Here is an 18,604-nt window from a genome sequence, read left to right on the forward strand (position 1 = left end):
GCCTTGTATAATTCATGTACAATTTAAGTATTTGTATGTTGTCTGAGTCTGTGCCTTTGATGCTGCTGTATCTGTACCTTACTGCATTCGCGCATTGACCATTAACTTGGCTTCACTTCACTTGACTATGAGCACCACATGCATGGCTTTGAAGTTCCCAATATCATCCCAAATGGATCTCCATGCTAAACATGTTCCAAGCAGTCAATGGCAATTTGAACAACTTTAAAAGTGTAACTCAGACCCTAGCTTTAAATGTTAAAATTAATCACAGCTGTGAAATCTCATTGTTGCATAGGTTGCTTTAATATTTTGGTTCAGTTCAATTTATAAGTTCATCACTGATTCTATTAATGTTCTTGCATTTCAAAAGATCTCCACACTTTACTCTTAACTGCATATTGATAGAATATCATTATATGAAAAGTCAAAATTATAAGCCCTAAAAAAAGTAATGGTGAACGTTGACTGAAAGATTCACATAATGTGATAGAAGTTGAATCGATTTTCCTTGTGACTTCCTGAAATTAAATGCTTTGAAGATCCTATGACTTTAAGTGGACAACACTCCAGTAACTCAAACTTGGGATCTGTTTGACAGTCAAATTCCATGCACTTTTCAACACTACAAAAGCTTTGCCAATTTGGTTTGACTCTTTTTCTTTCGACAATTCTACCAGAAGTGTAACTGAATATTGAACAATTAACCTGTTCACTGCCAAGTTTGTTTTTTTAACTATTGGTCATGACCCGATTATACTCGTAGGGTGGCACTGAACAGGTTAAACGCTCATTCCCACAACCCCACCCCCTATATCATGACACTTGGAGCATCACCACTGCAGGGGACTCAGGGTCATATTAAGAACCAGTTAGGTGTAATGACCCATGTCTGTGTGTCGTTTCCATTCACAGGAATCACTGTTCAGTCAGCCACACTTGGACAAATATCAGAAGATAGATGGTTAACAATGCCAATGCCACACTGGTTTCTACAAAGAAGGTGGGAAAATATTAAATATAAGTAACAGAAATGTAAATCTGAGTGCTGCCATAGTTCGTAGCAACATGAAGTACAAAAAAAGCTTTTTTCTTGTGTACTTAGTGCAATTGGATCCCACGGCATCTAAATGGGTAGTTTAGACCCCAGAATTACTGCTGTACCACGAGGATGTAGCATAATTACTCTTGTAATAAAATATCCGGAATCACTGGTCCTTAAGTTGTTCTTCCCATCTGGAAAGCCATCGAATGCTTCCCAATACAAAACAACCTCCCTCCGTAAATTATAGTCAGAAGAAAATTTTGAAAATGCAACAAAGAAGATGCTTGAATGAATTTGCTTAAAGTGTGCGACTGACTTTTAATTCAATGTCCCAACCAACCAGCAGCATGACCTAACTACCCCAAGGGTCTACCATCTGCTCTAATCTAAAATCCCGTCAGCCATTTTCAATGGAAAAGAGACATAATTAACTGATGAGAGAAAGTAAAATACAGTGGTGAATAACTTACCAAGGCTAGCTTACTATATCAAGGATGACAGCAAATATAAAGGACAATAATGGCTGAGGGACAAAATTGCAAAGCTTACAAAAGATTCATCACGTAAAATATTTCAGATTAAAATGTGGTCATGTCACATTTGATTCTCATAAAACAAAACTAGAACTGGCATTATACTTTGCATTTTAAGGAGCAGAGTAGACCAAGCTATTAGAAAAGCGGAAGAACACATTCATTTCAAAATGCCACGTGAGTAGTGGAAAACCAAGGCAGTAAAAACACTGATAGAATTAAATAAGTCAAAGTGTGTGGCATCCTGCAAGGAGCTGTTGCAAAAGCATCTCCAACCTCCACTGATGTAATGATTAGGAACGTCAAAAACTGACCCGACAACTGTGTACCAAAAACTACTTTGAACGATTAAGGGAATAAACTTGGATGTGACACATAACAAAGTGGTCAATCAACAATCTGTTAGTAAGGGAAATATATAGTGACCATAATATGCTTCATTTACATAAGAGATATTGGATAAAAGATAATGATAAAAGATATAGATATAAAAAATATTAGACAAAAGATCTAGAAGGTAAAGATAAAGATAGATAGGGGAAAGATAAAGTAAGAGGGGAGCAAGAGGGACATGAATCAAGGTTTCTAATTAATTTGGTATATGTTCGGAAAGGGTGACAATTGAGAATGTATCTTAGTGGACAAAGCTACAGAGTCAGTGATAAACATTACAAGTAGTAATGCATCAGGAGGTCACCTGCATAAGCAGAAGAGTGCACCATCTCACAAATGTCACACCTGTCGTTCTGCCCCATTCCTGTAGCTGTCAGACAATGCTATCCACGTGGCTTAGTGGAGAGAACAAAGTGATGATCCCATTGAAAGGCACAGTTGAGGAGTCTTGACTGAACAGACCCTACGAGGAACCTTTACCACAAAGAGAGCAGAGAAACATTTGAGCAGAGAGTCAGGATAAGAGGTTAGCTACAAGACTGAGATGAGGAGCCCAAAAACGCTGAGAATGAGAAATAAATTCAGGGCAATTTAATTTACGATGATAGGGAAATCAAAAAACACTTAAGGGCCTGTCCCACTTAGGCAACTTATTAGGCGACTGCAGGAGACTATGCGGTCGCCACATGGTCGTCACATGTTCACGGGTGGTTGCCGGGGAGTCGCCTTCATGGTCGTGAGGAGTTCCCGCATTCTGGGAACTAGTCGCGGCCTCATTATGGTCGCCGGTAAATTTTCAACATGTTGAAAAATTAGCGGTGACCAGAATGAAGCCGCCATGGAGAGTAGCGAGAATTCTCTTGCCGTAGGTGCAGTGGTAGTGGGTTGCCAGGAGGTCAAAGGTTGTCGTAGGTTGTCGTAGGTTGTAGCCAATGCTGACCGGTGAATTTCATTGGCTCATTGGGAAAAAAAACGTACGCAGTAGTTTTCAGAACCAAGGATAACCGACCGGTAATGTTAATGTCCGCCGAGCTTCACAGCTGTGTATCTCTGGCTTCTTAAAAGGTGTCTCCACACCTCCCCCCCCCCCCACTTTTAAAGGACCTGCGTGACCCTTCCCGTATTCTGTGCTTTCACTGTCTTAATTACAGTGCCAACCTTCCTGTTCATCGCGGTGTGTGTCTGTATCACATTGGCTTTGCACCGTGTGAATTTCACTCAGACAGTGCCCCCTCCCCCCGCTTGCCCTGTTCCTCGCCTGCATAACGAGCTGGTGAAGGATGTGTGTGTGTGTGTGTGTGTGTGTGTGTGTGTGTGTGTGTGTGTGTGTGTGTGTGTGTGTGTGTGTGTGTGTGTGTGTGTGCGTGTGTGTGTGTGTGTGTGTGTGTGTGTGTGTGTTCCACTCTGACAGTCGCTATTCCAGTCGCCGGTTTTTCAAGCGACTGCCGGCGGCTTAGCAGTCGACAGGCCCATTAGGAGTGGGCAGAAAGGAGTTGTGATGAAAGATCAGATGAGCTATGACTTTCAATGATGCCACAGATTTGGACGCTGCATGGCCAATACCCACTCTTGTTTACTGCTGGAGTGTTGAGCTGCATGAAATCAGCATCAAATGTTTTCATGGCCTATCTTCTTTACCTGCTTCTAGGGAATGTTCATTGTGTATGCAAGAACACACTCGCCAAGGTGATGTCTGCTGCATTTTGAGCCACAACTTGTATTTGCACAACAGATTCAGTTTCTTAATCTCAAATTTTATAACAGTGGTAGCAAATTTATCGTGTGTTAGGGGGGGAAGTGAGCACAAGTCGACATGATGGCGCAGCAGTAGAGTTGCTGCCGCAGCGCCAGAGACCCGGGTTTAATCCTGACTATGGGTGCTGTCTGTCTGGAGTTTGTCCGTTTTCCCCGAGACCTGTGTGGGTTTTCTCCGCGATCTTCGGTTTCCTCCCACACGCCAAAGACGTACGGCTTTGTAGGTTCATTGGCTTGATGTAAATGTAAAATTGTCCCTAGTGTGTGATAATGTACGGGGATCGCTGGTCGGTGTGGACTTGGTGGGACGAAGGACCTGTTTCCATGTTGTATCTCTAAACTAAACTAAAAAGTCAATTAGTTGTAGTCTTGGAGACACAGAGTAAGATCAGTAAATATCTTTTTCTCTAAAATACATTAATGAACAATAAATGCAACTTTATAACAATCCAAAAGTTTCATTTTTCACAATTAATGATGATGGCTTTCGTAATTAACTGAATTAAACATCCATTGTGGGATTTGAACTCCAGAGATTTAGTCTAGGCCTCCAGGTTACTAGTTCAGTAACTTATCCATCATCCTACTATCCTGCTGAATGTAATTACCTCCTGAAGGCATCAAACTCCATCTTCAGTTTGCTGCCAATTGTTCAGAAAAATCTGAAGATCAAGCACCGAGTGAGTATACCACTAATGGAGCCCTTTTTCAAACTGTTAACAAAGCATCCAATCTCCCCAAAATGGGAATCTGTGCACAGAGCACAACCGGTAAAAATGATAAAAGGCATTTAGGCAAGGAGTTTGGGTTGCACTTGCTTTTAACTGCACCCCCAACCCCTACCAGCCCTCCAGAGGTGTCGGTCATGAGGTTGAGGGGAATGGAATTTAAAATGCTTAACTATATAATTATTCATATATCAAATAAGCATTGCACCTTCAAGGCCAGAATGACTGAATGCCTCGAATTAATTGAAGATCATCTGGAAGAGCCAGGATCAATTAATAAAAGATCACAGAGGCGGGGGGGGGGGAGGGGGGAGAATAAATTGTACAGGAAATCATCAGTATTATCAGTAATAAACATTCACAGAATTAGAGGAATCCTTGTGTCATGGGCTGATAGGTAGCAAACAGCGTATGATAATAGACAAGTTCTCCGGGTGATAAGTCTTGTATCCAAAGATATTTATCTGCACCTTTCCTTTTCATTATTTGTTTCAATAACCTGACTGAAGGAATAATGAGGAAGATATACATGCTTACATAAAAGTATTGATATATTGGGCTGAGTGGGGTGTATTGGAATTGCATAGTCCTACAGCATGGAAACAGGCCCTTCAGCCCTACTCATTCATGCTGACGTTGCCCCATCTAAGACAGCCCCATTTGCCCAAATTTGGTTCATATCTCTCGAAGCATTTCCTATCCATGTACCTGTCCAAGCGTTGTTAAATGTAGTTGTTGTACCCTCAGTGAGTGAAAAAGTTGCTCCTCAGGCCCCTATGAAAATCTGTCCCCTTTCACCTTAAACCTATCTCCTCTGGTTCTTAATTATCCTACCCTGGGTAAAACATTCATTCTATCAATTCATGTTCATAGGAAAAATAGGATCAGAATTAAGCCATTAGGCCCATCAAGTCTACTCTGCCATTTAATCATTGCTGATCTATCTTTCCCTCTCAACCCCATTCTCCTGCCTACTCCCCATAATCTTTGCCATCCTTACTAATCAAGGATCTGTCAATATCCACCTTAAAAATACCCAATGACTAAGCCTCCACAGCGGTCTGTGTCAATTAATTCCACAGATTTACCATCCTCTGATGACATAAGTTCCTCCCCATCTCCTTTCTAAAGCTATGTTATTTTATTCTGAGGGTGTGCCCTCTGGTCCTAGACTCCCTCACCAGTGGAAACATCCTTTCCACATCCACTGTGTCCAGGCCTTTCATAGCAACATAGAAACATAGAAAATAAGTGCAGGAGTAGGGCATTCGGCCCTTCGAGCCTGCACTGCCATTCAATATGATCATGACTTTCACTATTCGGTAAGCTTCATTGAGGACCCCCTCACCCTTCTAACTGCACGAGTACCGGCCCAGTGCCGTCAAACGCTCACCCTACATTAACCCACTCCTTCTGGGATCATTCTCGTAAACCTCCTCTGAACAATACCATCACATCCTTCCCTAGATATGGGGCCCAACACTGCTCACAATATTCCAAATGTGGTCTGACCAGTACCTTACAAAGCCTCAGCATTACATCCCAGTTTCTATATTCCAGTCCACTCGAAAGAAATGCTAACATTGCATTTGTCTTCCTTACTACCGATTCCAATTGCAGATTAACCTTTTGGGAACTCTGCACCAACATTCCCAAGTCCCTTTGCATCTTTTATTTCTGAATCCACTCCCCATTTAGAGAATAGTCGATAACTTTATTCCTACTAACAAAATTCATAACTTCACTTTGCTATGCTGTATTCCAACTGCCACTTCTTTGCCTACTCCTCCAACCTGTCCAGGTCCTTTGCAGAGTCCCTGTTTTCTCTACACCACCTGCCTCTTCACTTATCTTCATATCATCCACATATTTGGCCACAAAGCCTTCAATTCCCTCATCCAAATAGTGTCATACAGTCATAGAGTGATACAGTGTGGAAACAGGCCCTTCAGCCCAACTTGCCAACACATCCCTCAGAATACTTAGTAACTTTCCAACTACAGAAGTTAAGCTTACCAGCCTATAGTTCCCAGCATTTTCCCTGCAGCCCTTCTTGAAAAGAGGCACGACATATGCCACCCTCCAGTCTACCGGCATCTCTCCTGTATTTAAGAATGACTCGTAAATTTCAACCGGGGCATACTTCGTGTTTTTGACGAACGCATCAATTTCCCTCGTCAGCCAAGCTTCCTTACGTTTGCCTGCTTTGCCCTTCACTCTAACGGAGATGTACATATATCCTGAGCTTTCGTCAACACACCTTTAAAAACATCCTGCTTGGCTGATGTTCATTTCCCCTCAAATAACCTGCTCCAGTCAACTTGCGCAAGACCTTCTCTCATACCCTCAAAGTTGGCCTTACCCCAGTTGAGCATTTTAACACGTGGACCCTCTCCGTCCCTATCCATAACTATCTTAAACCAAATCGAACTGAGGTCAATGGTCCCAAAAGGCTCCTCCACAAACACTTCATTAACTTGCCCTTCCCAATTTCCCAATACTAGATCCAGTGTTGCCCTCTCATGTGTGGGGGCCTCCACATACTGCTTAAGAAAACTCTCCTGAACACTTTTGAGGAATTGCACCCCATTTAAACCCTTTACACTATGATTTTCCCAGCCTATATTGGAAAAGTTAAAATCCCCTACTACAACAACCTTATTCGACCTGCAGCTGTCTGCAAACTCCTGGCACAGTTGTTCTTCTAATTCCCGTTGACTATTCGGGGGTTTGTTGTATACCCCCAACAAGGTGATCATCCCTATCTTGTTCTTCAGTTCCACCCACGGAGCCTCACTAGACCAACCGTTTGTAATGTCACCTCTGATCACAGCCGTGACATCCTCCTTAACCAACAGTGCAACCCCCACCCTCCACTTTTTCCCTCACCCCTGTCTCTCCTGCAGCTCCTCTACCCCGGAACATTGAGCTGCCAGTCCTGCCCCTCCCTTAACCAGGTTTCAGTCATGGCTACAACGTTCCAGTCGCTTGTACCTATCCATGCCCTAAGCTCATCTGCCTTACCCATCAGGCCCCTTGCATTAAAATACGTGCAGTTTAAACCAACCCTCCTTCCTCACTCTCTGCCTTTCACCTGTCTATTTTGTCCACTAACCTTCCCCACACCACCCTCCGTACCAACTTCTAGCTTCTCACGTACCTCTGTCCTATACAAGATCCCATCCTCCTGCCAATCCAGATTATACCCTCCTTTGTAGCATGAGCAAACATGCCTGCCAGGATGTTGGTCCCCCTCCAGTTAGTCATCCCTGCCCCAGAAGAGATCCCAATGATCCAGAAATGTAACTACATGCCCCAACTCCTCAGCCACACATTCATTTCCCCAATCTTCCTATTCTTACCTACACCAGCACAAGGTACTGGAAGCAATCCTGAGATCACCACCCTGGAGGTCCTGCTTTTCAGTCTTCTACCCAATTCCGTAAACCCGTGTTGCAGAACCTCCTTCTTCTTCCAATCTATATCATTTGTGCCAACATGCACATCAACCTCCGGCTGCTCCCCCTCACTCTTGAGGATGCCGTGCAGCTGCACCGAGACGTCCTGGGCCCTGGCAACAGAGAGGCAACGCACTATCCTGGAGTCTTGCCTGTTGCCGCAGAATCTCCTGTCCACACCTCTGACTATTGAGTCGCCCACCACTGGCTCTGCCTGACGTCACTCTTCCCCGTTGAGCCTCAGTATATCATTGAAGAGTAGCTGCCCCAGCACCAACCCGTGGATCACTGCTAGTCACTGGCAGCCAACCAGAAAGGGCCTCCTTTATACCCACTCATTGCCTTCTGCCATGGTGCTCATGATGTCGACCTCCCCGTGGTGAGCCCTGTCAACTGACCTCAGCATGCGAACAACAACAAACAGAGACAGCAGCAGCACCGCAGCTTGGCGCCAACCCGGAGCATGCACCCTTTTTAGGGTGGGCACCTACGGATGTCGAACTGGATGGCATCACCCTGCTGCAGACTTCTGCTGCCTCAAACGCAAGAAGAAGAAGCCTTCTGCCATTCAGCCAACCTTCTCTCCATGTTAGTATCTTCCCTCTAATATCATGGGCTCTCATCTTCTTTAGCAACCTCCTCATGATTGTATACAGCTCTATAAGATCACTATTGTGCCTCTGGAGCTTAAAGAAGTAAAGGCCTAGCTTTCCTAAATTCTCCCAGTAGCTCTGGCCCTCAAGTCCTGGCAGCATCCACATAAATCTTCTCTGCACCAATTCTAACTTAATGACATTCTTCCTCTAGCAGGGTAACCAAAACTGAACACAAATGTGGCCTCACCAAAGGCTTGTACAACTGCAACAGAATGTCCCAACTTTTATACTCAATACCCTGACTGATGAAGGCCAATGTACCAATAGTCTTCTTTACCACCACATCTACCTGTGACACCACTTTCAGGGAATTGTGGACCTGGACTCCAAGATCCCTCTGCTCTACAACACTTCCTAGGACACTATCATTTATTGTGAAGGTCGTGCACTGGCTTGACTTCCAGTAGTAATAAACTAAATAGTCATAAGCGTTGTAATTAAAGTGAGCAAACAGAATAGGGTCGTTGGGGTTCAGGGAGAAGAGCGTAGTTATTCATTTTCAATCCAATCAAAATAATTCAGATTATTTCCTCAGGAGGGGGTCTCGTGTTTCTGTGGGCTACTTGAAGACATTTAAATTAGAATCTGATCACTGAACCCAACCAACTCCTTTATGTCTAATTGCTGGCACTGAGAGACCTTGGTACGAGATGGTGAGTGTTCAGCACTATTTCCAACAAGAACATCACAGGCTCATTGCACAATAGAGCTCTGCTGCAAGCACAGAACTGGTTTGCATCAGCCCTTTAGAGGCACTAAAGACTGGAAAGGCTGTTGTTTTCCCTTGCTAGATTAGAAAAAACAAAATCTTCAGGTCTTATGCATAAACTGATTCAAAGAAACACAAATATTTTAGATTAAGCCCCAGTTCACAAATTAAGAAAATTCGAATAGAGGCATGGGGGACACAAACCTACCTTCAACTAGTAATTTAATCAGGTTTTAGCCTTGTAATTTGCTCTAAGCTCTCCCAGTGTTCGATTCAAAAGGAATCTGCTGAAAATGATTCACTGTGATATTTGCAGCAACCCATCAGTATTATGTTTAGTCCTCACGACAAATATAATTTGTGAAATTGCATAAAAAAATTAATACTCTGTGGCTCAACCGTATCTGTTTTATACAAGGTCACTAAATAAAATCTCCTTTGAAGAAGTGATTGAGATGTCAAAAGGTTCTCATTAATTCTCTCTGTATAATATTAGTTTCTGCCGGTATCAGTTCTCTTTGCAAACATGAATGCAGGGATTAAGATAAACACTACCTCTCACTCATGCATAGATATGAGAGGAAGAGAGAGCACAGTAATAATTCAGAAAAAAAGAAACGGAGTCATATAATATTGTGTCAAATGATATGTGGTACAGTATACATTCACCTCTTAGATTGTCACAGACCCCGACCTAAACAAAGTTTGATGTGAAAGCTACTGAGCAGCAAACAAAACTAAACACTTGCTTAAACTCAAAAGAATAAATGCCCAGAATTTAAGATATTAGTTCAATTTCAATTTTCACTTGACCATGCAAAACTAAAATTGATATTAAAAAAGACCAAGGTTTAAAGGTCCTCTTATAATATGTACTGCACCTACATCATCTTACAATCCCCTTTCTCTGTGCGCGGAAAAAAAAAGCAACAAACCAAGTCATTTTTCTTTTGTTTCCTGTCAAAACCAATTGCTTCAAAGCTCCAGTCTCAGCTGGCGGTTGATTTATGGTTGAACCCTTGAAGTGAAACTGAAGAATTACCTTGTCAATCACCCCAAGGACTCTGAAGGCCTTCAGTTCCTCTGCAGGACTCCTCAGGTTCCAAGCAGGCCTTGAACTTAGCGGTCCTGGAGGCTAATGGAAGATATCAAAGAAAACACATCAATCACAGCCACACTTAAAGGAAGATGGCCTACTGGAGCAAATGCCACGTTACAGAAAACTAAATCTGTCACACAACAGTTGTGCGTAAGATCAAAAGGCAATTTCTCTCCGCTTCAAACCTGCAGCAGGCACCAAGGAGAACGCACTCCCCCATAGAAGATATTTATTTGGTTCGGATACTGTCATTGTTAAGTTTAGGGGGTGACAGCTGTTCACAAATATCAGCAATGTAATAGTCACAAGTGTTTTTTAGTATTGTGTAACAAAAGAGCAGTTATCACCAGTCAACAAGATCTTTGTGACCTATATATAGAACTGCCACTTGAATAAAGCAACCACGAAGAGAAGCTGTAATGGATTAGAACACTGAAGAAGCTGTAGACATTCCTGTAAATTCCTACCATTACTCAGTGGAACTCGTAATTATAGAAGTGTTTCAATAGAGGAGGCTATTCAGCCCACCATGTCCAAGGCTGTTCCCAGTGGAACAAGCCTGTCATTTCCATTAGCCTGTTTTACCCCCCACCAAGTTCCTTGCAAATTAATTGCCCACCATTGCTTATCTATTCCCTACTGAGAGCCTGATTGGCTTTTTCTTCCAGTAGGCTGGAAATTCCTTAACAATCGTGCTTTACACACATTCTCCTGTATCTTTTCATGGAAAACATATATCTTTGGCCCTGGTTCTTGAACCACTTTTCCTTAATTTGCCTCATCGGAACCAATCATCATCTTGTATACCTCAATCAAATGATCCCTTAATCTTGGGTTAGCTCCATGGTGACGCGACAGATGTATTCATTCTAACCATGTAGCCACGATCCAAGACCAGTAAATCTCTCTGTCCATGTCCATTCTCAAGTGAGGTGACCCAGGCCCTCCAGACTTCCCTAACCTTGAAAAAGGCTACAACTAACTACACAATCTATGCAATTCATAATCATTATAAGATCACTCTCTAGATACTCTCTAGAATTTAGAAGATTGAGAGGGGATCTTATAGAAACTTACAAAATTCTTAAGGGGTTGGACAGGCTAGATGCAGGAAGATTGTTCCCGATGTTAGGGAAGTCCAGGACAAGGGGTCACAGCTTAAGTATAAGGGGGAAATCCTTTAAAACCGAGATGAGAAGAACTTTTTTCACACAGAGAGTGGTGAATCTCTGGAACTCTCTGCCGCAGAGGGTAGTTGAGGCCAGTTCATTGGCTATATTTAAGAGGGAGTTAGATGTGGCCCTTGTGGCTAAGGGGATCAGGGGTATGGAGAGAAGGCAGGTACGGGATACTGAGTTGGATGATCAGCCATGATCATATTGAATGGCGGTGCAGGCTCGAAGGGCCGAATGGCCTACTCCTTCACATAATTTCTATGTTTCTATGTTTCTATCACCCCTCAGCTTCCTTCAGCCTATCCATTCCCTTCATATAACTCAAGCCCTACAGTACAGGCAACATTTTTGTACATCTTTTTTGCACACTCTTCAGCTTAATTACGTTCTTCCTTCTGGGGTTGTTTTTTCCTTTTTTGTGTCTTTCTCAAAATTCTTTCTTTTCTTTTTCTTTTCTTCTTTCTTTCCCTTTTTCCTTTTTCCTTTTTTCCGATTTAGTTATTAGTTTATAAAATGTTAAAATTGAAGCAGTACGAAAATTGTATAATTGTTATGTCGATTAATTTTTCTTTGTACAATTGCTTCCAATAAAATAAATACTTAAAAAAAAATAATAATAATAATAATAATTACATTCTTCCAGTAACGCGGTGACCAGAAGTGCACACAATACTCCAACTGTGGTCTCATCAATGTCATGTACAACTGTCACATAACATCCCAACTCCTGTGTAGGAAGGAACTGCAGATGCTGGTTTAAACCAAAGATAGACACAAAAACTGGAGTAACTCAGCAGGTTAGACTACATCCCTGGAGAAGAGACCTCCCACCAGAGATGCTGTCTGACCTGCTGAGTTACTCCAGCTTTTTGTGTCTATCCCAACTCCCGTACTCAGCGCTCTATCTAATGAAGGTAAGCATGTCGTATGGATTCTTCACTACCCTGTCCATCTGTTTTTCTACTTTCATGAAACTTTGTACTTGTAGCTCTTGGTTTTCTCTATTCTGTTATAGTTTCCAGCCCCTTGCCATTCACTGTATACGCCCTGCTCAGGATTAACTTCCCAAAATGCATCATGTTACAGTTGTCCGAGTTCAATTCCATCTGTCATTTCTTTGCCCACTTTCCCAGCAGATCTAGATCCTATTGTAACCTTAGACAACATTCTTCACTATTCACGATGCCAGCAATTTGGTGTCATCGGCAAATTTATTAATCATGCCACTTTCATTCTCATCATTAAAATATATGACAAGCAACAGACGATCCCTCCACCAATAAAAGCACAACTGATTCGACCAGCGCAGTAAGTATGAACAATCCCCGTGCCACAGGCGTCCATACTCCGTGGAAGCCCCATGAAATAATGGCAGTATTAAACAAATTCCCTGATAGAAAGAAGTCACCTGCTGCCTTTATAGACTATTTGAGAACCACAATGCGTGTATATCATGCAGATTCCCGGGATTTATGGAAGACCATACAACAGATAATTACTCCAGCTGAAAATACTAAATTTCTAGTAGCCCTAGGACACCCAACATGAAGCCTTGGCAAACATAGTAATGGATGACAGTGCAAGAGAAGAGGCTGTTTTAACAGCCCTTGCATACACGTTTCAAACAGCAAGCGATCTAACACGAATTCTGGAAAGAAAACCAGAAAAGGGTGAATTTTTAGACCGTTTTTCAAAATTATCCATGGACCAATCAGGTGACTTAAACTATCAAAATGGAGCAAGTTCCCCACAATATTGTGCTATCTTATTGAATTGGCTTCCCACTACAGTAGCGGACTCAATTAAGACTGATAACAGGGACTGGTCTGAGAACTGCGCCAGTCAAATGGCCAGAGCTGTGAGGCACTATTGGAAGGATGGTAGGAAACAGGAACATTATCCTGTAACTAGAAGAGAAACTGAACATATGGTTAAGAAGGAAGAACCAAGCTCTGACTCAGGACCACGGAGTCCCCAAATGTTAGTGAGGAACGGAATGGGAGAAATTAGAGTCCCAGACTCATCAGATTATTATTACAATTATACTCCCAATCTAGAACCCATTCCAATGGAACAAAGGGGTAAAACAAAGCCAACCATATTATCTAATCAATGTTACACTTGTGGGGGAATGGGACACTGGAGTCGAGCCTGTCCGACAAGGGAGCGAGTGAGAGAGGGGTCAAAGAAAGGATTTCCAGGATTATGAAGAAATTAGAGATCCTAGAGGATATAGAAATATCTGAGATCCCAGGAATTATAGGAGGTCCTTCAATTCAAGAGACTACTGGGACCCGAGAGAAGAGAGAGAGAACTGGCCCGAATGTCAGGAACCAAGAAGCCACACACCGTTTACTCAAACCAACCCATTCTCTCAGTCACGACTTACCAACCCGTCCAGGAATTGTGGACGTGGAGACATGACCCCTACTCTAGAACCCCCTTAAGTAATTCACCAGAATGAACGAATTGGATGTACTATTGTAGTAAAAACTGAAGATCACATAAAAGAAAATTGTAAACAATCTTATCACTGCCCAAGAAAACCCCTTAGAGCAAAGAACATTGTAAATCAAGGAGCTTGTCACAACTGTACACAATTAGGTCATTGGAGTAGGGAGTGCCCAATGAGAAGACAGAATATAGCAGAACGGAAGAGAAACCAAGGGGGCAATAAAGAAAGTAAGAAAATGAACCCAGTAGCTGGTGTCAGAAAGAATAAGATCAAAAGGAACCTAAACTGGCACTAGGGAGAGAAGAAACAAAGTTACTGTGCAGGAGGTACAGGAGTAGGGAAAGGAGCTATTGTACTAACTTGTTACTAAGTTGTTGTACCTTCAGGACAGTATAATCTACAGCATACTACTATCTGGAGAATGAGGTAAAGAGAATGTGGACCCTTTAGAACGGCAGAAGACACAGCTCAGGTAAGGTAGTTCCCCAGTAACAAGGAGGAAATGATACTGTCCTGTCCCTTTAAGACACATCTGGGAAGGCCAACAGTTAGAGAAGGCTGCTCCTCAGTATCCCTACTCTTTGAAACTAACATCGAGGAAGAAGAAGATACCTACCCTGGTGCCCAACTTTAACATCATCTAGCTGTTGACACCAGTGAATGAGAAAGAACATAACAGCATCCAACCTTTTCTAACAGATACAGACAACCTATGACAACTATCTAATTTGAAGAATTGAATTTAAAGTTGAAAATAGACACTCCTCTGTGGCTCGGGGCAAAATACTCACTTTGCGCCTAAATTTTGTTATAAAAATAAATTGATTTGAAAAAGGGCTTATGGGGTATAGTCTTAAAAAATTATTAGAGGATTGATAGTTGACTTTGCATTCTTCTCGTCTCACCCACAGGACGATAATCGAAGATGGGACGGGACTATTTAGTTTCTATCAAGAAAGGGACAGACCCTAGCGGATATCAGGAATTAAGACATACCCTGGAAACGTAAGGTAGTGGTATAAAATGATGAGGTAGACTGAAAATTTAGATAGTGAGTTCCCCTCGGAAGGTCAATACTAACCATCCAGAAAGAGTTTCTTAGAGGTAAAAGGAAAATAGTTATGAGGAAGAACCCCTATGGACTGAGAGCTGAGCCAACATACTAAGGAAGAAGTACTGGAGGAGAAATCTATAATTAAAAAGAGGAATAAAATAAAAATGTGGATATCAAATATGTTTGAAACATTACATCTGGAAGAGATGAGATTCCTCTTAGCAGGTAAAGCAGACCAATTCCAAAAGACGTGGTCTATGTTTCTGGACCTATTACAAGTATGAGGTGCAATAGTAATTTAAATAAACAAATAAATAAATAAGTGGTATCAGGACCTGGTAACGGGAGGTAAAACAACAAAAACAGACTTAGTTGGTAGTCCCCTTTCTGTGGAGTTTAATGTTATAATAGAGCGATTGTTCCTATTTTCTTTTTCTTTCTTTTCTAGGATCTATTTTCTCACTTTACTTCCTTCTCTAACTTCTTTTCTAAGGGGCTTTCTTTTCCCAACACTCTTGCACTTCACGACTCTCGCGCACTTTCTTTACTTTCCTTACTTCTACCTTTTTCTTAAAGCTCAAAAAAAATGAAGCGGTACAAAAAATGTATTAAGATATATGTGTTGTGTAGTATTGTAATTTACCGTACTTCTAATAAAAATAAAATTAAAAAAAAAAAAAAAAAAGAGGAATAAAGAAATGGGTGTTGAGATATCAGTCGATGTATTTGACCGGTGGATCTAAATTGTTTGACCCTTGATAGTAAAGCGGCTTCTATTGTCAAGATGGAAAGAAATTGTCCCTGGATTCGGCATCCTTAAATGGCTTGATGATAAAATTGACAACATATGGAAATTGATTGATTAAATTTGAACATCTGGGAATTCCACAGGAATTGGAATGGAATTGTGTTATCGACCACAAGCTGTGGAATGAGGAGGATGAGATGGGCCCTGAAACCTAAAATATTAAATTGAAGGTTGAGACTGAATTTGGTTGAATTTAAATATTTTTCATGGTTTGCTTTAAATAAAAGTCACGCCTGTTGGGAAATCTGGCCTGAACCCAGCTGAAATTTATATGAAAAACCATCATCAGCTATACATTAAAGAACATTGTGTGATTACGGAGAGGGCTGATTAGTGTTGATCCTGATTAGTGTTGATCTTAGTAAAGAGTATATTACAGAACAGAATAGTAATAGGAATACAGTGATAGAGCAGAATATAGTAGGGATAGTTATAGTGAAATGGAAAAGGCATAGTGTTGATAGAATGGGAATAGTACAGTGAATGTATGGTAAAGCACTAGAGCATGAATGATAACTTGCTTTGTCCAGGTTTTTCAGGAATTATAGGTTGGACTATGGAAATGGATGGAAGAATGGGCAACAACATGGATGGAAGGAATTTGCGCCCACGAAAACTCGGGAAGCTTGATAAGCTTTTGGGAAGAAATATTATCGTCTTCTTGTTGTTAATGGATAATGACACACATATGTATATCTGATTATCTGATTATTTGGTTATCATCAATGATGGTTTATCATATATGATAAAAGGAAGGAATGTTAATTCTGGCCAAATTGGAGATGCCAGGACTAAAATTGAGTAAAGGCTGGGCTGCTAGGCCATTTGATCAATTTAAATGTGCCTTCTGCAGAAATAGGACAAGCTGCAGAATGGTGCCAGCTTGTCTAGAGCCTAGATAAGAGTTGCAGGACGAGAATGGAACATCTGCAGATTCTTACAATTAGGTGTAAATTGCATGAAACGGATTGGGTGAATGCAAACCAGACATATACATTGTAAATATTGTTACAAAGCTTTACTTTGCTAGATGTTGATTGGGTTAAGTGTTGAGCCTTGTCTGGGTTTCTTGAATATCCAGGCACATGTTGCATAATTCATCTCTGTTAACTTGTATCTAGAAACTTTGTCAGATGCTTTGTATTAGTCACTGTATTATTGGGGTTAGGGAAATGTCTATCATGTACTGTGTTAATCGATATCTGTTATTGGACTGTATAGAGACCACCCCTATGTGGTTTGGCCCCTCAAGGTTCGGGAACCTATAAAAGGCCGTTCCCACAAGCCCCTGTGTCGATCTTCTGGGAGAACGTTTAGGACTGGGTGACCTTCTTGAGTGTCTCTGCTTGCACGAGGCTAGGAGGGCTTGGCCAGATAGATACAAGAATCGAACCCGCAGTGGTTAGGTATAGTAGTGGGGAACTGTTATTGTGTTTTACCAAAATAAAGTTTAGATGCACAAGTGCTTCTCAGTGGTTTTTGACTGAAACTAGACTGGGGGGAAGCTTAGAACAAGCTATTTACACTGTGAGGCAGCAGATCTACCAACGGCGGCAATGTGCTGCTTTAGTCTGTATGGTGTGTAAAAATAATGATCACTGGCAAACATTCTTGTGGACAAAATTTGCATTATCTCGCAGTAAAACAGATTTTATGAACTGCGAGGAAGAATTTTATCTACGCATTTTAGCAGAGAAACATGCGAAAGGTAAAATAAAATGCAAACGTGGACTTACCCACGACTGAAGGGAACCACCGTCCACGGGTGTCCTGAGACATCGAGTAGAGATCTGTTCTGCACGCATTAGATACTCTGCAGTCTTCTTTTTCACTGCTTCTCGGCGACTCGGACTCGATTCACCTGGATATACCAAAGATATTCAGAAACATTTTAATTTATTGAACCTGTATCCTAAAACAGCTTGAAAAACGTGTTCATTCTCAGCAACTGCAAATTTCTGAAAGGTGTCATGCAATGAATTCTATGGCAGGCAGTTTTCAAATTGAAACTAATGTCACAAATGGCACAAGTAATTACCATCTGTGAAAACAATATACTTTTTGGCTACATCACCATGCATTGGCTATAGTAATTAGCTCAATGAAGGCACAATACAAACACTTCATGTGACTCAGTGAAGTAGGACTTTCAGCCACACTGAAGATAGACACAGATTGAAGCTGGAGTAACTCAGTGGGTCAGGCAGCATCTCTGGAGAGAAGGAATGGGTGACCTTTCGGGTCGAGACCCTTCTTCAGACACACTGCCCCCACTTTAATCATGTAAAAATATAAATGATTTCTCTTGATTAAATATTCAAATCCTTTTTTTAAGGCACACCAAAAATCAATATTCAAAATGTTTAATGTCATGGCTGATAATAGTACAGATGTGTTTCAAAACAAAGTCCATATTATTTATTGGCTATCACCGTGCACTGTGTATTTGAGTGATGGAGAAGTATAGTGCATCTGAACACACTTTTTGTGCACGCTTTTGTCTTCACACCCTTCTCGCGCCAGAGATCACTCATACAATGGAGAATGTTGGTTCAGGTAGTGTCCATTGCAGCCATGAATGAAGATTTTTTTACATTTTTCCTTTAAAAATGCAAGTCAGGACGTGTGGAATGAATTGTGGTTGTGCATCCAGTTATGCCTCAAGCTCCAACTCTACTTCACCCTAAAGACACACATAGTCAACTATGTAAGAATCATTTGCTCACCAAGATAAAT

The 18,604-nt window shown here is 41.5% G+C and overlaps 1 protein-coding gene across 8 annotated transcripts in view; it reads right to left on the minus strand.

The window, feature by feature from the left end:
• Positions 1–18,604, minus strand: part of rps6kc1 (ribosomal protein S6 kinase polypeptide 1) — a 148,441-nt gene that overhangs the window by 55,114 nt on the left and 74,723 nt on the right. For all 8 annotated transcript variants that reach the window (XR_008723922.1, XM_055639756.1, XM_055639759.1 and 5 more), the window contains 2 exons: positions 17,605–17,729; positions 10,320–10,412 (listed from right to left, as the gene is read on the minus strand). Coding sequence is in view for 7 of the 8 variants with exons in the window: in XM_055639756.1 (XP_055495731.1) it covers positions 10,320–10,412; positions 17,605–17,729 (218 nt within the window). In the remaining variant the exon portion in view is untranslated. The remainder of the gene's footprint in view (positions 1–10,319; positions 10,413–17,604; positions 17,730–18,604) is intronic.

The sequence above is a fragment of the Leucoraja erinacea genome, chromosome 8, assembly GCF_028641065.1.
Source record: "Leucoraja erinacea ecotype New England chromosome 8, Leri_hhj_1, whole genome shotgun sequence".
NCBI classification, from domain to species: Eukaryota; Metazoa; Chordata; class Chondrichthyes; order Rajiformes; family Rajidae; genus Leucoraja; species Leucoraja erinaceus.